Source organism: Budorcas taxicolor, chromosome 19, assembly GCF_023091745.1.
Source record: "Budorcas taxicolor isolate Tak-1 chromosome 19, Takin1.1, whole genome shotgun sequence".
NCBI classification, from domain to species: Eukaryota; Metazoa; Chordata; class Mammalia; order Artiodactyla; family Bovidae; genus Budorcas; species Budorcas taxicolor.
This window is the reverse complement of record NC_068928.1, coordinates 33,658,218-33,677,930: the sequence shown is the minus strand read 5'-3', so window position 1 is coordinate 33,677,930 and position 19,713 is coordinate 33,658,218. Positions and strand designations below refer to the sequence as shown.

The following is a 19,713-nucleotide window of genomic DNA, read 5'->3' as shown; positions in this document are numbered from 1 at the left end:
AAAGTGAAAAGTGAAAGTGAAGTCGCTCAGCCGTGTCCAACTCTTAGTGACCCCATGGACTGCAGCCCACCAGGCTCTTCCATCCATGGGATTTTCCAGGCAAGAGTACTGGAGTGGGGTGCCATTGCCTTCTCCTGTCAAGGCTGTATATTGTCAACTTTATTTAACTTGTATGCAGAGTGCATCATGTGAAATGCGAAGCTGGATGAAGGACAAGCTGGAATCAAGACTGCTGGGAGAAATATCAACAACCTTAGATATGCAGATGACACCACCACCCTTATGGCAAAAAGTGAAGAGGAACTAAAGAGCCTCCTGATGAAAGTGAAAGAGAAGAGTGAAAAACCTGGCTTAAAACTCAACATTCAAAAAATAACAAAGATCATGGCACCTGGTCCCATCACTTCGTGGCAAATAGATGGGAAAACAATGGAAACAGGGACAGACTTTATTTTCTTGGGCTCCAAAATCACTGCAGATGGTGACTGTAGCCATGAAATTAAAAGACGCTTGCTGCTTAGAAGAAAAGCTTTGACCAACCTAGACAGCATATTAAAAAGCAGAAACATTACTTTGCCAACAAAGGTCTGTCTAGTCAAAGCTGTGGTTTTTTTTCCAGTAGTCACGTATGGATGTGAGAGTTGGACTATAAAGAAAGCTGAGCGCCGAAGGATTGATGCTTGTGAACTGTGGTGTTGGAGAAGACTCTTGAGAGTCCCTTACATTGCAAGGAGATCCAACCAGTCCATCCTAAAGGAAATCAGTCCTGAATATTCATTGGAAGGACTGATGCTGAAGCTCCTATCCTTTGGCCACATGATGCAAAGAACTGATTCTTTGGAAAAGACCCTGATGCTAGGAAAGATTGAAGGCAGGAGGAGAAGGGGATGACAGAGGATGCTTGGGTGGCATCACTGACTCAAAGGACATGAATCTGAGTAAGCTCCAGGAAATGCTGAAGGACAGGGAAGCCTGGCGTGCTGTAGTCCATGGGGTCACAAAGACTAAGACACGACTGAGTGACTGAACTGAACTGACTGTCTTTGCTGACAGAAAAAAATCCAAAGAGGATTTTCACTGTGTATATACATGGCTGACTCACTTTGTTGTACAGCAGAAACTAACACAACATTCTAAAGCGATTATACTCCAAAAATAAAATTAAGAAAACAGATTTAGCATTTTAAATGCTTCTTGGCTTTCCTCCGTCTCCTTTGGGACAGTCTCCCAGGAATGCCGTGCCCTGGGACAGCAGGAGGATCCTTCACTGACCTGAGACTGTAAGCCTGCCAGGCACAGGCAACCCTCAGGGATGGATTTGGCTTAGACACTGGAGACTACAGCTTTTTTTTTTTTAAGAGAAGTTTTCTTTAAGGATGTTACGTTTAACCAAAGATGGAGTTAGGTAAGCTGAGCACTCCAGGCCGAGGATAGAGCCAGGAGCAAAGCCCCTGAGTGGGGATGTGCTTCCCGTTCTGTGAGCAACGAGGCAAGCACTCCACTCAGTGGGAGGATCACTTGGAACAAGGCTGGAGAGGAGGCTGCAGGCAGGACACACGGGGCTGCTGAACACAGTGTGGGTTTTAGATTTTACTCTAAATGTCACAGGAAGCCGATGGAAAGCTTTGAGCAGGGGACAGGATCAAGGGTGTTGATGACTGACAGCTGGGTGGAGAAACGCTGCAGCAAAGTCAGAATTCAGATACGAAAAGAGAAGGCACTCAACCTATGGCAGGCAGAGGGAATCTAAACAGTAAGACTACAGGACAGATGGGAAGCTGCTTAGAATACCCCTGGCTGGAAGGAACCCAGGGGGCTGCACCAGCACCTGTGCCACCTGGACAGGCTGTCACTGTCACCCTGCGTCTACTAAACATAGCCCCCTTGGCCAAGGGAGGAACCATCCTTGCTCCACTTTCACCTCAGGAATGGCCGGCAACCACCACACTGCAGAACCCAAAAGCAGAAAGTTGCCTTCCTCCTCACCCTGCTCACTCTTGCTCATGCCTCCAGAGGCATAACCCACTGGAAGCCAGCAGCCGTGGGAACCTGGCAAAGTACAGTTCCGACATGCTGGGAGTCTGTGGGGCAGGTTACATAAGGGCAACTGGAGGACAAAAAATGACAATTTCCCAAAGTCAGCAGCAGAAGCAGGGAACCCAGTGGGAGGTTCCATAAGGTGCACGTAAGAATTATCATGGCTTAAACTAGGGCAGAAGTGCTCGGATCAACAAGCTAGGCCAAAGAATCAGGATAATCTAAGGAGTTTGGCCTGAATAAAAAGGATAAAGGAAGGATGGTACCCTTTACTGAGACTGGGGACACTGGAGGAGCTCTGCAGTGTATTTGGTAGATTAAAATAAACGAGCAATTCTATCCATGGTCACCTTTAACCTGCCTATTATGAACGCCAGTATGAAAGGGATGCAGTTGAACATGCCTATTGGAGTTCAAAGAAAAGGGTGGGACCAGATGGAATTGAAAACCTTCTCCAGCACGGTCCAGGAGATTAGATGAGGTCGTGACTGAGGAAAGAGAAGAGGCCGGGGGACTGAGTCCTCAGGCACCAGAACTTCAGGAGGCCTGGAAGAAGAGATCTGTCAAAGAAAGACCCAAAGGACTCTGTGAGGGAAAGAAAGGAAAACCAGAAGAACACAAACAAGCAAAGCCAAACACAAGCAGAACACAAACAGGCAAACAAGCGAAGCCCGCCTCCAGGAGATGGGAGTGATCAGCTGCAGCTGAGTGTGGAGGCAAGTGATCAGTAAACAACCTCTCACAAGACTGCGTTGTTGTCGCTCAGTTGCTAAGCCATGTCTGACTCTTTGCGACCCCATGGACTGCAGCACATCAGGCTTCTCTGTCCTTCACTATCTCCAGGAGTTTGCTCAGACTCATGTCCATTGAGACGGTGATGCCATCCAACCATCTCATCGTCTGTTGTCCCCTTCTCCTTCTGCCCTCAATCTTTCCCAGCATCGAGGTCTTTTCCAAGGAGTTTGCTCATAAAACTAGAAGAGTTGTTTTTTTTTCCTGGCCAAACCGTAGGGCTGTAGCCCAGGTGGGCAATACCCACATGGAGGAAAGCGCTGTGCAGAAGCTCGGTTTGTTTTCCGAACAGTTTTGTATATTGTCAGAAGAGCACACATCAAACAGGAGACGCGACAGGGCCCTTGAAGGTTTCACGGGAGACCCCGCGGCCGGGAGGGAAGCGCACCTCTGGGGAAGCATCAGCGACGTATCCCAGGAAAGGGGCAGACTTCCCCATCCTGAGGCAGAGTCCTTCACCTCCGGATAACAGGTTCTCTCCCTGAGGAGTCAAAGCACAGGGAAATGATAAGAAATCACCTGACAGGCAGATTAAAGTCTCAGTGAAGTCAGGAAGGAGCCAGAAGGTTCCTCCAACCAGCACAGGTGAGGAGAGTGAGGTGAGCACCTACCGGCAGCGGGCTCTGTCACCGTGGGTGCAGGGGGAGCCGGAGCCCGGGCCCTCTAGGGGAAAGGGGTCAGGGGCTTGGGGAGGCGAAGGGGGACAGAGACTCAGGATGGGGGTGGGGGAGGGAGACAGGGACTCGGGGAGGGTAAGGGGGACAGGGACTCGGGGAGGGGGAGGGAAGGGGGACAAGGATTCGGGGTGGAGGAGGGAAAGGGGGACAGGGACCTGGGGTGGGGGAGGGGGACAGGGACCTGGGGTGGGGGAGGGAGGGGACAGCAAACGGAGGGTGGAAGCGGCGGAGAGCGGCAGGTAACGGAAGAGATGCCGCAGGGTACTGACATGCGTGACGAGTCCAAGAGACTCGGTGCCCGGAAGAAGCGGTGCGGGCGGCCAAGCACCGCCTCCCGAGCCGCTTGGCGCGGGGCCAGGTCTGCGAGGTCTGAACCGCGCGCCCCAGGCGCAGGCGCAGGCGCAGCCAAGGTCCCCTCCCGCCCCAGCTCCCAAGCGTCGTCCTCCCCCGCTAGCCCGCCGAAGGCTGGGGGCGGGGCCCGCACAGTGTCCGGCCTGCGGCGGTCACGTGGGCCGCGCCGGCCAATCGGCGCGTGACTTGGGGCTGAGCACTGCTGGCTGGGCGTCGGCCGGGCAGTTGGCGTCGGCTGAGTCGGCGCGTCTGGCGCTGAGGTGCGGCGTGGGCCGTGAGCCGTGGGCCCGGGACCGGGTGGAGAGCGGGGATGGGGCTGCCCCGCCCCGCGGCCCCGCGTTCTGCCCGCCCGCCGCCTACGGCGCCGGATCTCCCCTCTCCCCGCAGGACCGGCCATGGAGCGCGAGGTCCAGCGGGTTCGCGTGGCTTTCGGCTCCGGCCGCTCTCGCCCCTTGACGTTCCGGCGGCGGCAGCTCGAGGCCCTGCGCGCGATGGTGCAGGAGCGCGAGAAGGACATCCTGGCGGCCATCGGTGCGGACCTGAGCAAGGTGCGCCCGGACCTGACCCCACCCTTACCCCCTCTCCCGGGATTGGGTCATTCGAGCAATTTGCGGGCCGGATTACTGTCTTTCAACTTTGTGGCTGCTGGTTGCGCTCGGATTTTCCACCACGACTTTAGGTTTCAGATCTGTGCACCCGCGAGTTACCTGGGACCTGTTAAAGGCAGACGATGCTTCCGTGGGTCGGGTGAGGTTTGGGGGCACTCTGAGAGCCCGAGTTTGTAACAAGCTCCCGGATGATACAACGCTGCCTTTTTCTGGAACCCTGCTTTCAGTAGCAAGGTTTTGGGCGAGTGTTTAGGGTTTAAATACAGTCCCCTGTGTTCTATAATACTGTTGTTACTATTCTTTTTTCGCCCTCTTTATTCTAGGGGTAGCAAAGCCAGAGCAAGGCCTTGCTCTGGCTTTGCGAGGCTCCATCCCTCACTTCCCCCTAAAGATTATTTTGAGGAGTAGAAACATAAGAAGTGTGGGCTTTCCTGGTGGCTCAGTGGTAAGGAATCCACCTGCAGTGCAGAAGATCAAGATCTGATCCCTGAGTTGGGAAGGTCCCCTGGAGAAGGAAATGGCAACCCACTCCAGGATTCTTACCTGGGAAATCCCATGGACCGTGGGGTCACAAGAGTCGGAAATGACTTAGTGACTGAACACCACCACCACCACCAGTAGTAACAACAGAACTATAACATTTACTTACGGTGGAGAAGCACTGTGTCACAGAAGGTGGATTTAAGTTGTCTGAAGCAAGATGTCTGAATCGGTCCCTCTATCAGCATTTCTGAGTGTGTATCTTAAGGATTATGAAAGAAGTACAGGGCTTCCTTTGTGGCTCAGCTGGTAAAGAATCCACCTGCAGTGTGGGAGACCTGTGTTCGATTCCTGGGTTGGGAAGATCCCCTGGAGAAGGGAAACGCTAGCCACTCCAGTATTCTGGCCTAGAGAACTCCATGGACGATACAGTCCATGGGGTCGCAAAGAGTCAGACATGACTTTAAAAAAAAAAAAATGAAAGAAGTACAGTAAATTCCTTGCCCTTGAGGGTGTTAAATTTGGTCCAGAAACAAAACATGCCCAAAGTGAAACTACAGTTGTAAGTGAAGTGAAGTGAATTTGCTCAGTCATGTCTGACTCTTTGCGACCCCATGGACTGTAGACTACCAGGCTCCTCCATCCGAGGGATTCTCCAGGCAAGAGTACTGGAGTGGGTTGCCATTTCCTTCTCCAGGAGATCTTCTCAACCCAGGGATCGAACCTGGGTCTCCCGCATTGCAGGCAGATGCTTTACCATCTGAGCCACCAGGGAAGACTGGTATAAGGCAGTGTATTAAGGGTGAAATATTAAGATATGGGTGAAAGCATAATTACTGTGGCTTGTGAAGTGAGATTAGGGCACACCATTATTAATTAAGGACCATTTAAGCCTGGGTTTAAATGTCTTGGGTCGGAAAAGAAGGATTTAGAGAGACTGAATATATTAGGGAGTTAATGAGTGCATACTATGGGCTTTAGGGGGCACTAGTGGTAAAGAACCTGCCTGCCGGTGCAGTTGACATAAGAGAGGCAAGTTCTATCCCTGGGTCAGGAAGATTCCCCTGGAGCAGGGCATGGCAACCCACTCCAGTGTTCTTGCCTGGAGAATCCCATGGATAGAGGAACCTGGACGACTGCAGAGTCGGAGACAACTGAAGTGACTTAGCAGGCATGCACTGTGGGCTTGAAGGGCGCAGAGAAATCTACACAGCAAACCAGCCCGTCTGACAGGTGTGCCTAGCCCAGCACTTTGGTTTCTTTGTACATTGCTGTATGGTTTGTGGGATCTTAGTTCCTGGGCCAGGGATCGAACCCATGCCCTCTGCAGTGGAAGAGCAGAGTCCTAACCACTGGACCACCAGGGGATTCCCTTGCCTGAGTATGTCAGACCCATGAAAGTTAACTGTATCCTCTTGTGACAGAGCGAATTCAACACATACAGTCAAGAAGTCATTTCTGTGCTTGGAGAAATTGATCTCGTGCTGGAGAAGCTTCCGGAATGGGCTGCTGCTAAACCAGCTCAGAGGAACCTGCTCACCATGCTGGACGAGGCCTACATCCAGCCAGAGCCCCTGGGGGTCGTCCTGATTATTGGAGCTTGGAACTACCCCTTTGTCCTCACCATCCAGCCCCTGATAGGAGCCATCGCTGCAGGTCTGGGGTCAGCTTGTGTCCTCGTGCCATTGTTGCACGTTAAGGAGGGTGCCTAGTTAAATGCATTTGCTGTGTTGGCTTGCCTTAGTGTAAGCCAGCAGTATATCGAAAAGTCATAGCATTATTCTTGTTTAGTGGGCTTCAGAGGTTTGTGTGGCCACTGCTTTCTGGAGCCCTGGAGAGGGAACCCATGAGGGTGGAGAGGCACACGTGAGTCCACAGACTAGGTCAAGAGTCAGACATCCATGTTCCCAGGTGGTTTCAGTCACCACCTCTGGCTTTGGATGAATCAGTTGGATTCTGTCTGACTAGATTCTGCATTCAGATAAGGGCTGTGGGAGTCATGCTCCGTGGCCCACGGCAAGTGTGAAGGGATTAATTTCTCAGTTCTCCAGGATCCAGATCAACAGCTTCATGATGACAAGGCTCATATTTGTGTAGTAATCCCAGGGCAAACAGGAAAACCCAAGAGTGGGAGTGAGAGCAATGTGGGAATGCTGGAGGCCACGTAGGGAGGCTGATGGGACCTGGAGGGTGAGAATGGAGGCGTCAGCCTATAGGAAGGAGGCAGTGGGGTGACTCGGGCCCGCGGTGAACAAGGCCGAGCACAGACGTGGAGTGACGCTTAGCCTATGCTCCGCATGTTAGCGCCATCTGGGCGGCTGTTAGTCACTCAGGTACTCAACAGTGCTGTCCTGCTTTCTGTTCTGTTTAGGAAATGCTGTGATTATCAAGCCTTCCGAAGTAAGTGAGAATACAGCCAAGCTCTTGGCTAAGCTCCTCCCTCAGTACTTGGACCAGGTAAGAGTGCCCCTCCTTGGTATGCATGTCTGTCTGTTGGTCGTGGGGAACAGCTACCCGCTCTTCCCGCCGCCGTTGTTTGGTGGTCGGGCCTCCATGCCCCATTTCCCTAAGCCTCCTGCAACTGGCCTGACAAGAGAAGTGAAGTCCAAGACAAACTGGAATCGTTCAGCTGCTGTGGTTACAGTCTGTTCAGGCCCTTGGCCTTATCAGCACCTCTGCTGCTCAGAGAGCATCCCCTGCTGTGTGGTGTTCTGAGTTGACCCGTTGTTGGATCTGCCGCAATCTTAGGTGTATTCACGTAGTGGGTTGTTTGACGAGGGACTGGAGCTGAGCCAGGTGCTCCTAGCGAGGTTCAGTTGTGTGAGAGTGTGTCCAGGCTTAAATGGACAAGTTTGTGGCCTGAAAACCACAGAAAGAAACGGCCTACTGACCCGGAGCTGGCCCCTCACTCTGGGTTAAAGTCCTGGCAGTGAAGAGTGTCAGAAGCTGTGTAGAAAAAACGATCAGGGGTCTGGTGCAAGGCAGAGAATGTTGTGATGCCATTTAGCTCTGTAGGGAGGGGGTCCTCAGGGACTCTCAGGGAGGCAGATATGAGGCCCCCAGCCAGCAGGCATAGGAGCTGGTGGCAATGGGGTAGGGAGCAGCTGGCCTGACCTTGGGGGCCCTCACTGGGTTTCACACATGTTCAGACTCAGATGTCCCTTGGTCTCCCTGTGGTCTAAGCCCTGCACTGAGCTGAGTTCAGGAAGGATGTCCAGGTGGACGTGCCCAGGGCCTGTCCTGTGCTCACCCACAGCAGCTGCGTCCCTGCCACCCTCCCTTCGCCCTGCCCCCGGCTCTGCATGTCCTGGGTGGGATCCCTCTTTTCCTTTGTGGCCTTGTGAGGCTGAGGTGGAAATGCTGGTCTCTCTGGCCAGTTCTGCCACAGGTCGAGATTCTCAGGTGCCATTGGACTCCCCCACCCATCCTCACCAGGGCCGGTCTCCACCTTTTCCTGGTTTTACAGACAGTTAGGTGTTTACATTGGACGACAGGATGAAGTCGGTGATATTCGCGTCTGTCTCTTTCCTTCAGGATCTGTACGCCGTCGTCAATGGTGGTGTTGAGGAGACCACGGAGCTTCTGAAGCAGCGATTTGACCACATTCTCTACACGGGAAACACCGCTGTGGGAAAAATCGTTATGCAGGCTGCTGCCAAGCATCTGACCCCTGTGACCCTTGAACTGGGAGGAAAGAGCCCATGCTTCGTGGACCGAGACTGTGACTTGGATGTCGCCTGCCGGTGAGACTGGCTCTCTGGTTTCCTGGATTTTCCCAGCTCAGCCGAGAGCCTGCTGGCGTGTCCCCTGTGCCTCCTGGCTCCAAGAGACCTTGATGAGTCTTGGGGGTTGATGTCCTCCGGGGTGGGGGCCAGGCGGTAGCGTGGAACTTTCACACACTCCCTCTTAGTGCCATGGCCGGAAGTTGTGAATACAAAGCCTTGACATCACACGGCCATCCTTCGGAATGAAAAACAAGGTCTCTCTGTTCTCAAGATAATAAATCAGGCAGGAAATCTTTCTGTCCCACTGGTAGCTGATCCAGAAAGTACAGTAGATAATCCAAAGTCTTTAGACTCCCTATGCTGACCTCCTAAGTTCGTTTATTGATAACCGATACTGCTCATCTTCTAACTAAGAGCATCTTGCATCTGAGAACTAGAAAGTGAAAGGTTTGGAGGTGTCTGTGCTGAATCAGTTTGGCTCACAGCAAGTGCTCAGACCCACAGTTGACAGTGCTAGAGCGGCATGGCTCCCTCCCCTCGGAGAGGCGGTGGAGAGGGGGTGGGGGCATTGGGCGGGGTCGGGTGGGCTCTGTAGGTGTCTGTCTGCCTGAACAGGAGACCCCAGTGCGTGGATTTCTGTCAGAGCTCAGGCACAGCTTCCCAGAGCCAGGGGACCCCGTCCTCCCAGACGTCCTCCTAGCCGGAGTTGGAGGAGGGAGGGGGTGTCAGGAAACCGCACTCTGTCCTTTCCTGCTGCAGGCAGGGCCGTCTCTGCATTTAAAGCACTGTTGTTGATGAGTAGGCACAAAGCTTTCCCTGCTTCTTAGAGTCATTAAAACATCGTTCAGTCAAGATTCATGAGTACGTTTGTGAGCATTGTTAGTAAACAGCACAGTGTGGGTGGCAGGTGCGGGGACTGAATGCAGCTGCTGGTGCTTTTCCCAGACGCATCGCCTGGGGCAAGTTCATGAACTGCGGTCAGACCTGCATTGCCCCCGACTACGTGCTCTGTGAGCCGTCCCTCCAGGACCAGATCGTGCGGAAGGTGCAGGAGGCCGTGAAGGTGCGTGTTTACCACCTCTGGTTGCACTGGCTGCCTAAGGGTGCAGGGTGAGGTCGGCTGTTTGTGGGCAGCAGCTCCCCATCCCCTCCCCTCTTGAACATTTCAGTAGCAGCTGTGACTGAACTTCCTGGCTAATGAGAAAACATTTTTGGAGAACGTTTGCTGAGAGCAAGGTGAGGCTGGTGGTATGCACACCAGAAACCGTCCAGCTGATTTGTTGATGATAACTGCTTAGGTGCAGCACAGGCTTTAGAAAAAACAGTTTAGCTGTGATTCTGTGGTCTGGGGAGAAGACCGTCAGGCTTCTGCAGCGCAGTCGAGGACCCCTGACGTGTGGCCACTGCCCGTCAAGGTCATCTGATCTTCAGTGTGTAGGTGGTTTAGCAAAGCCAGCTATTTCGAGGAGTGAGTGAATTAACTACGCTTAATGCAGCCCTCAATCTTTGAGGGTGTTTCAAGTGTCAGTCTAGGGCTGGGATCAAGGAAGGCCCCAGGTAAGCCAGGAGAAACGAGGGACTTAGACTGGAGGAAGGAGTGATGGCACTGGGTCATGGGCCTCCTGGGTGAAGAAGTGGCTGGAACAACCATGGTTCACTCCCTGGGTGCTGACTGAGCCCTGAGAGGTGGCTCATGGACAATCAGGAGAGACAGTGTGAGCAGTGAGGGGCCGAGGGTCTTGATGTGGATGTAGTGGTGGGACTGTGGCGGGCCTGGACAAAGACAGCATGAGAGGGGCCTTGGCCAGACTCCAGGGAGACACTGCGGCTAGAGAAGTTGTGCTGGGGGTGCATGGTGACAAGCCAGGTTTCCTGGGAGTGACAGTCCCTGTCTTCCTGGAGGCGTTTCTCCTCTCACCGCCCTGCTTGTCACCTGAGAGTCGCTAGGCGTGATTTAGGAGAAGTTTCCTGTCCTCCCATCCACAGGAGGTCTGGGGTCTCCAGGTGACACTCAGGTGCAGCCGGCACCAACAGCCACTCCAGTGGCCCCAGTGCAGGGACCTGAGACCCTGTGTTTCCACAGGCTGCCCGGGATGTTCTTACCAGCCAGCTCAAGGTTGATGGGGGCGGTGGACAGTGGTCAGGGGAGATGGAGCGTGCCTATGGGGCCGACTGTGAGTCATTGAGATTGGTTTACCCAGACTGTGCTTTGATCTTCTGAGTGGTTTCCCAACTGTCTGTGGCTGGTGGAGGTTCTAGGCCAGGAGGAAGCAGCACAAAGCGCGGCAGACTCTTTGCTGTGAAGGGCTGTGCAGGCCGTGCTCCAGGCTCTGCAGGCCACCACTCAGCTCCTCGAGGGAGCGGAGCAGCCAGAGTCGACAGGGATGGACATGGGGCCCTGATACGGGGCACGACTTGCAGTACCCACTCTGCGTCCACCCCAGGAAGGACCCACGCTAACCCCAGAAACTGGGAAATGGGAGACATGTGTGTGTGTGAACTCCTGCCCTCAGCCTCTCAGGGAGCTTAACCTCACCACTGTCGAAGTCCTCGGGGGCTGGGGGGGGGGCGGGGCGTGGCATTCTGTGAGGGTGTAAAGCCAGATCTGGGGACATAAGTGAATTTTATAATTATTAAATTAAAATGTGGGTCTTTGGTGATGACTAGATACTGTTGTTTGACTCAGGAATTTTATGGAGAAAATGTAAAAGAATCTCCCGACTACGAGAGGATCGTCAATCTTCGTCATTTTAAGAGGATACAGAGTCTGCTGGAAGGACAGAAGATAGCTTTTGGTGGGGAGATGGATGAGGCCACACGCTACATAGGTAAGGGGACCCACCTGGTCTGTGTCCTCAGAGTCCACGTCGTTTCTTCCTGTGTCGTCCCATGTGCCCAGGGCAGGCAGAGCCTGAGCCAAGGCCCAGGGGATGCTACCACTTTATGACGTTCTCTAACCTCACTCAGTTGTAGTCAAGGTCAGAGAGATCAGGGCAGGAATGCACTTGAGTTAAGAAGTGGTGCTGGTCTGGTCCTTGGAGGGACCAGACCATCTGTGCTCCCAAGAAGGCCTGTCCAGGGAAGGACGCAGGTGTGCAGTGCTGAACACAGTTAGGTAAACACAGGATTTACTCCAGCCTGCCTACCCCCTTGCTGGCACAAGGATCCCTGATGCACATGCCTGGAGACATTGAGTATTTGCACGGTTCATGCATGCACTTCGGGCTTATTTCATGAGGTGACACTTGGCTGGGCGGGGGAGCCCTGAGCACAGCGTGCAGTGAGAGTTGGATGTTTTTGGCTCAGCTGCAGCCTTTTCATCTTTGATTTTCTGTTTCAGCCCCAACAGTACTCACTGATGTGGATCCTGACACCAGGGTGATGCAGGAAGAAATTTTTGGACCAATTCTTCCAATAGTGCCTGTGAAGAATGCAGATGAAGCCATGCAGTTCATAAATGAACGCGAAAAGCCCCTAGCTTTCTATGTGTTTTCTCACAACAGTAAGGTAATCTTCACAGCACATGCGTGCTGTCGTGAGCCGCGCTCTTGAACCTTCTCTGCTCTAAAGCAGACTGGGATTATTACGCCTGAGTCCCCAGGGAGGCTGTTCTCACAGCTGGCCGTCTCTTTCTTAGGTAATGAGGCCCTGGGGTTATCACTGTGACCTTCCCCTCACTCCCTGGGGTCAGAGCTCCATCTTCGGAGTGACTGTCACAAGTCTGTTGACTCACAAACACCTCCCGTCTAATTGGGAGACTTCCAGGAGCCAGTGTTAGCAGCTCTCCCGCTGTTAACCCTGGGTGCCCGAGGACCCTAAGGCCATGCAGGCAGGGCTGTGGAGCGGACTGGGGCAGGTCTCTGGCACTGCCAAGGGAGCCGCTTGGAAACCATGGACGGGTTTTTCCAGTGATGCAACCTTGTGGTTGGAGCGGTTTCACAGTCCTAGTCAGGCTGGCCACCCACACCTTGTCACCTCAGGCCTGGCAGCCCCGCCACCACTCTCAGGCCTGTCCATCCACACCTCCAAGGTGACTGGCTGCTGAGGGACAGTAGCCTCAAGGTGGGCCAGTAGGCCAGGAGCCTCTGAGGAAAAGTGAAAACTCGGAGGAGAATGTGCAGCAAGGCCAAGCCGAGAAGTCCCCAGAGCAGGTGTACCCTGTGGAGCCTCTGCCCGGCTGTGCAGGTGGTCATGGGGCCGCTTCCAGAGCTGGCCAAGCTGTCGAGGGGCTGATCTCTGTCCACCATCTAGGGAGACCGAGCGTGCAGGGCTCAGTGAGGATCAGGTTAGCAAAACACAACGGTCTACAGCTGAAATGATCACAGGCAGTGGAGGACAGAGCGGAAGCTGAGGTCTGTGGCCTGGGTGGAGGGTGGCAGGTCAGGCTCTGTCCCGTGGTCAGTGATGACCTTCGGTACGGAGGACCGGGCTGGTCGGCACCAGGGAGGCAACATTTACCAGTCAAGCGTCACTGCCCATTTGGGTCCTAGGTGAGCCAACCAGCGGTCTCCTTCAAAAGTAGGACATTTGAATGTTTTTTGCGTCTCATAGAAATGAAGTATCTGTAAATCACAGGCTGTAAAGTAGACCAGAAAGAAGAAACAGTAACAATTCTTAAGACCTGGAATAGATCCTGAATGGTCCCTGATAAGAGAGGCCCTGGCTGTGGGCTCGGGGGTCGAACACTGGTTTGACGGGTGTTCAACCACCTCTGCGTTGCTTCCCCGGAGGACTCGATGTGCAGCTGAGAGCTGACCTGTACCATGCTCGCTCATGGGGTCTGACCTCGAGGAGGACGTGTGTCCTGGGCCAGCCGCAGCTGACCCGGGGCCTCTGCTCTTCCCCTCAGCTCATCAAGCGGATGATCGACGGGACGTCCAGCGGCGGTGTCACAGGCAATGACGTCATCATGCACTTCATGCTCAGCTCTCTGCCCTTCGGAGGCGTGGGTGAGGCCCCTCCCAGTTGCTGCCCAGAGTCTCCTTCTGGCCCGTCCCCACCCTCCACCCTCAGGGGCGCTTCCCAGTCTGTAATGGTTTACAGTTTGCTGCTTCCCTGGTTTGCGGTTCTTCCTCAGATGCAGGGCATGTCTTGGGCCAAGAATCAGGTCTCAGATGAACTGAGGCTTGCCCTCTGTCCTTTATGAATGAGGTGGTGAGGGACAGGCCATGGGCAGGCGAGGGATGGGCCCGTGGACAGGCGGGGGATGGGGCCATGGGCAGGGCAGACAGCAGCCAAGGACCTGGATGTCCATTTGCATTTTTAGGGAAAAGGCACAGAAACAGAATACTATGGAAAGCTGTGAGGGAAAATGCAATGACCTCCCAGACATAAACACTTAATATTTTGTAATTTAGACTTTTTCTTTAAAAGGCACACCTTTTAATACATCTCACAGAATCCCCCTGCAGGTTCAGCTTCACCCAAATCATGCCCTGGGCCCTGGTTACCCTAGCCACACGCGTGTCTGCCTGGCTTACGTGACAGAGCAGACAAATGAGCACAGGCCCGGAGCACAGCTCTGAGAGGGCAGAAGTGTCCACCAGCTTGTTAGCACCACCACATGACCTCCCGAGAGCCTGGAGGAAGCATAGCTCAGCCCCGGGCTCCCAGAGTCAGACCCTCAGGGCCACACGAAGGCCCTACCTGCCCTGTCCCCTCTTGGAACTGGGGTTGTGGTAGAGTGAGCCTGTCCCAGGAGCACCCTGAGCATGTCCTGGGCCGGGGCCACTGTGCAGGGGCCAAGGCGCTCCCCCCGTGCCGATGGGCAGGGGGCCCAGGACCTCCTGGAGCAAGGCCCCCTTCCTGCCAGGCTGGTGGGCAGGGGGCCTGCCTGTGCGCAGGAGGAGCTCCGTTACCTACAGCGGCTTGTCTCATCTGCCCTTGACTTCAGGGTCCAGCGGGATGGGAGCGTATCACGGAAAACACAGTTTCGATACTTTTTCCCATCAACGTTCCTGTTTATTAAAAACTCTCAAGCGGGAAGGCGCGAACCAACTCCGATACCCTCCCAACAGCCAGTCGAAGGTGGACTGGGCGAAATTTTTCTTGTTGAAGCGGTTCAACAAAGGGAAACTCGGCCTCCTGCTGCTCACTCTCCTGGGCGTCCTGGCCGCCGTGCTCATCAAGGTGGGTCCCCAATGGCTGCCTGGGGTGGCTCTGTCTTGGGAGCGCCTCTGATCTTATTAAATCAGTGCTGTCTCATCCTGTTAACATTCAGCCTAAAACTAAGGGCTAGGGAACTATGGCTTGCAGGCAGCCCCTGATTCTCTGAGCATCTCTGGCTGCTTCTGGGCTCCAGCAGCAGAGACTGTCCAGTCCACAAGCCTGTCCTCACAGGAGCCGTGTGCTGCCTCTGGTCTGAGGTTAAAGCCCTGGAGAGCTCGCTTGCAGAAGCTGAGCTGCCTAACCCTTGATCCTCTCACTGTTGGTGCCTTGGGGCCAGCTGGTTCCTGGACGTGCATGGACCCGGCGCGTGGAGGTGGAGGACAGTCCTCTGGTGACAGGCTGCTGGTGGAGGCAGCTTGGCCGTGAGGCTGACCGCAGCATGTGTCTCTGGTGATTGGTCATCGCAGACGTGGACGTGCTAGGAGAGCCCGTGCCAGGCAGCTTCCCAGGGCAAAGCCAGATTTAACGGGAACAGCTGCGTTCGTGTCTGTGTTTGGTTTAAGCGTTGAGAGGGTGTTGGTAGAGCTGGAGACACCAGCCGCATCTGAATTCATTTGGGTTTCCTCAGAGGTACCAGGCTGTGCTGAGGACAAAGGCCCTGTTGCTTTTTCTGGCAGTTCACAGACGTGCCATCCCGTGAGCTGGTCTCAGAACCCACTCTGTGTTGAGAGGAGGTAGGGCCGTCTCTTCCTTTTTGTAACTCGGGCCAGCGTGGGGTGTGTGCTCTTCCGATCATGTGTTTTTCTACACTCAGAGGCTCATGTGTTACCAGAAAAAGAAAGTGCAATTTATTTGTCTCCAGGCACTTTGGGCTTTAGCCTGGAGCAGCAGAGTGTTAAACCTGACAGCCACGGTTCAGTCCAGGGCCGGGCTCTAGAGGGTCGGGACGAAGCCACCATCGCTCCCAGAAAGCCACAGCCGTGTGCGCTCAGCTGCCCCAAGGATGTGCCCGTGGAGCCGCTCAGACCTAGCTTCAGAGTCTGAGCAGCATCTCGTAAAAAGCTCAAAGTCACTTTTTGTTTCGTTTTTGAGTTGTTTTTCTTAAAGTGTAACTTCAGCACTTACGTGGCAGACCTGGTGAATGAGAGCTTGCTGTGGGCCGCCGTGCTGCTCTTCTGCCCCTTGCTGAGGCCGGTGGCCCTGTTTGGTCTCTGGTCCCTGTCTGCCTGTCCTCTCCCAAGTCGTGGGTCCCCAGCCTGACCAGTACCTCCTTGGTTGCGATGGAGTCGCTCAGCCTGGTGGAGAATCCGGAGGTGCAGGCAGACTGATCCCCACAGGCATGCCCCCTCTTAGGGGGCAGTGCCCCCTGCCAGATGGGCGGGCAGCGCCGCACAAAGTTCCCAAAAGGGTTTGGCAGGCAAGCCTTTGTCTGGTAGGCTCTAGAGATGCATCAGTGTTGTAAAAATGTCTATTTAGCTGGGCCTGGAGATTGATTTAATTATGGCTTTGGGTGAGGCCTCTTCTGAGCCCGCAGGGTACGGGCAGCCCCGCCTCTTGCTGTCCTCACTGGGAACCGAGGTGTTCCAGTTGTTTTGGATCCTGTGTGAGACTGGGTAAAGATTTGGGGGCTTTTCTCTCTTTGCTGCTTCTCTATGCTTATACCCTCCTTTTATAAAATCATCTTTTATTTTCAGCAAAGGATTCTGTGCCTAAATTGGCCATTTTCTTGAGGAATATTTGTTGGTGATCACTGCAAACATTTTTCTGAAATTGCTTTTTTGCACTTCGTAGCTCTGATTGATTCTAATAATTCAGTTTACTAGGATTAGAATGCACTTGGAGCATTTTAAAATGGGAAACTGAAAGCCACAGTTATTAGTCTAAGGGGAGCACATTAGAATCTCAGGGTGGGGGCATTTTCCACATCCTTTTTACATAGGGTTCCAATAAAGGTTAGCCTAAGCTACGGAAAGCATTGCTGGGGTTTTTAAAAGCTGAGGAAAATAAAAGGTTAAAATCAATCGATGTCATCAGGATCTTGAGGATTAAATGCATCGTTTGAACTCTGTGGCTATGCTTCTTTAAGCCTCAGTGGGTGTTGATGAAATTAATTACTCTCTGGAATTTGAGAAGCAGAATTACTCACCAGTTTTCAGAGTTCGCGTGGACAGTCCACTTCCTTCTTACAACTTATGTCTTTGCTCATTCTCATGTCTCCTCCATGTCGGACAGAATACTGCTTCCAATACCACCATCCTGTTGTCGTTTGGGAGGGAGAGCATGACCTCTCGTCCTTAGGCACCTGTGGGCCCTGCTGTCACTGGAGGAGAGACTTCCAGGATGGGAGGTGCTGGTCGGGATTCTGACCCTGGGCCCATGTTGCAGGGCTGAGGGGTCATAAACTGGCTGTAACTTGGATCCCTTCTCCCCACCACAGGGCGGATACTACTGATGGACCCTAGCCACCTCCTCATCGTCTCTGCTGAATTATTATTCTGCTTAGTGGCTAACCAACCAATCATTTTTAAATTGTACCAGAACTTTTTAAGAAGATATGCAAACGCACCATCCTTGCTGGCATTCACCATTAATAAAACTCACTGCTTCAGCCAAAGTCCCCCACTTACCTCCCCACCCCGGCCCCCTAGGACTGAGCATGCTCACTTGGAGAACTTGCGTCCCTAGAGCTCTGGGCAGGGACAGGGAGTGCACTGGGTGAGCCCACATTCCCAGACCTGCTCAGTGACTCTTTACCAGGGACATGGGGCTTGCCACCCCCACCCCCACCTTCAGGCAGCACTCCCTGAAGCCTTTCAGAGACTGCCCTGCACATGTTTCCAGGTCTCAGTCTAGAGAGGTGAGGCGAGATCTCCCAGAGTCCTCGGGGTTCGGGGCACTAGAACTGGGTGGGGGGGGCAGGCCCTGTCCCCGATCCTGGGACCAGAAGACAGCTCCAGGAGGCACCCCTCCTTTCTCACCACTCTCTGTCCTGTCCTGAGCTCGGCTTGTGACGGTCCGTTGTGATGTCCACACATGGTAAATCCTCGGGCTCCTGGAAGGCAGCTGCCAGTTTGGTGCAAGAATCATCTGTCATTCGTAGACTTTGTGCGTCTTGCAGAGCCACTGGCCTGTTTCACTGCTATCGTCATGGTACTCAGACGATACCCACCCTTGATCAGAGGCTTCACATGGCAAGTCAGTGGCTCTTGAGGGACAAATCTTCAAGTTTCCTGCTTCTGTACCACAAGGCGAGTAAGCATCCCCTTGGCCTCCCTTGTGGCTCAGCTGGTAAAGAATCCGCCTGCAATGTGGGAGACCTGGGTTGGGAAGATCCCCTGGAGAAGGGAATGGCTACCCACTCCAGTATTCTGGCCTGGAGAATTCCATGGTCTCTGTAGTCCATGGGGTCACAAAGAGTCGGACACAACTGATCGACTTTCACTTTTGGAAACCTGCGAGGGGCACTGCTGAACAGATTCTGTCCAGAACTTAACATGGGGAGCAGTTTCTGTCCTGGACAAGAGGTCTTGGGTGTTCACAACTTAAAGCCTGTGAGCCCCAGGGGCTGGTGAGGGGCATCTGGAAGAGGGCTCTCCATGACCAGGACAGCAGCCAGCCCACTGAAGGGGACCTCCCAAGCACAGTTGGGACCAGACCCAGCACTTCAGCCAAACAGAAAGTCTCAAGAAGAGCCCTGGGGGTCCTCCCTGCCCCCACACTCAATAAGAGAATGTACCTCACCTTACAGCACATGTGATCCACCATTGAATGAACCTGCTTTGGCTGACTGCAGAGCGTTACGCCTTCATTACAGAACACAGGGATGAACAGCCAACCACTAGGCTGGCTTAGGACATACCTGCTTACACTGGGGCTTTATCAGAATAATCAGCCATAAAATATCTCAGACAATGGAGTTTTCATTTGGTATATTGTGCATTTTACTTTCTAATTAAAATTATTTGCTTATCTACTGCTATATTCTGCTTCAAAGTAGACACATTATATTTGATGAAATTGGCATGAATTTTAATAATGTTTTCAGATAGGCCCTGATGAAGACAATTGTTTAAACATAAATTTTCTCCAACTAGAAATCCACTTTTTGCCTTTATCAAAGGTAGTGTTGATCCACTTAAATTCTTTCTCAATTTCTCAGCCTAGATTTCTCAGGTTTTACTTTGCCACTTGTGCGTTGTTTTTAAAAACCACCTATATATAGTAAATAGGTTTCTTTCTAACTATATCTTTACCCATCGCTGACCTAAAACAAGTATAACATTTCTGTAAGCACATTCAGGAGACCCCAGTCCCCTAAGCCTCTGCACAGAAACTGGCTCTGCGTCAGTTCCGCCTAGCAGGGGCTCGGGCAGATGCGCTGTTTCCCAGACTTGCGCTTGCAGTCCTCTCCCCTCAGTGCCTTGCAGTCTGATGGCTCAGGTGGTAAAGAAATCTGCCTGCAATGCAGGAGACTCCAGTTTGATCCCTGGGTTGGGAAGATCCCCTAGAGGAGGGTATGGCAACTTACTCCAGGATTCTTGCCTGGAAAATCCCATGGACAGAGGAGCCTGGCGGGCTCTGGTCCATGGGATTGCAGAGTCAGACACTTAGCACTTAACACCTTCCTTTCACTTACGCAACCCTAGGACACACAGCACGGCCTTTCTGTTCCATACCTGTTCATTCTGTCTGGGTGCAGAAGCTCACTGAGTCTTCAGGTCACAGATGACACTGGCTCCTACCTTTCTATGGAGTCAAACGTTTGCACTCTGCATCCTTTTTCCCTAGTGACCTTGATTAGTGCGTCCACTGTGTCTGTGGATGTAACTACCCACATTAAAGGGACTGATGTTGAAGGCCAGGCTGAGCCCCCAGACCCCCATGTGCAGCCTGGAGCCCGAACATGTCACCAGTCCCAGGCCTCAAAGCACCCTG

General features: G+C 53.3%; 1 protein-coding gene across 1 annotated transcript; it reads left to right on the top strand.

The window, feature by feature from the left end:
* Positions 1 to 4,051: 4,051 nt before the first annotated feature.
* Positions 4,052 to 18,745, top strand: ALDH3A2 (aldehyde dehydrogenase 3 family member A2). Its single transcript, XM_052657225.1, has 11 exons — positions 4,052 to 4,117; positions 4,245 to 4,405; positions 6,370 to 6,601; positions 7,317 to 7,402; positions 8,480 to 8,688; positions 9,616 to 9,733; positions 11,357 to 11,498; positions 12,011 to 12,177; positions 13,520 to 13,619; positions 14,564 to 14,799; positions 17,216 to 18,745. The coding sequence occupies exons 2-11, from the start codon at positions 4,253 to 4,255 to the stop codon at positions 17,228 to 17,230; spliced, it is 1,458 nt and encodes a 485-aa protein (XP_052513185.1). The 5' UTR covers positions 4,052 to 4,117; positions 4,245 to 4,252; the 3' UTR covers positions 17,231 to 18,745.
* The last annotated feature ends 968 nt before the right edge of the window (positions 18,746 to 19,713 follow it).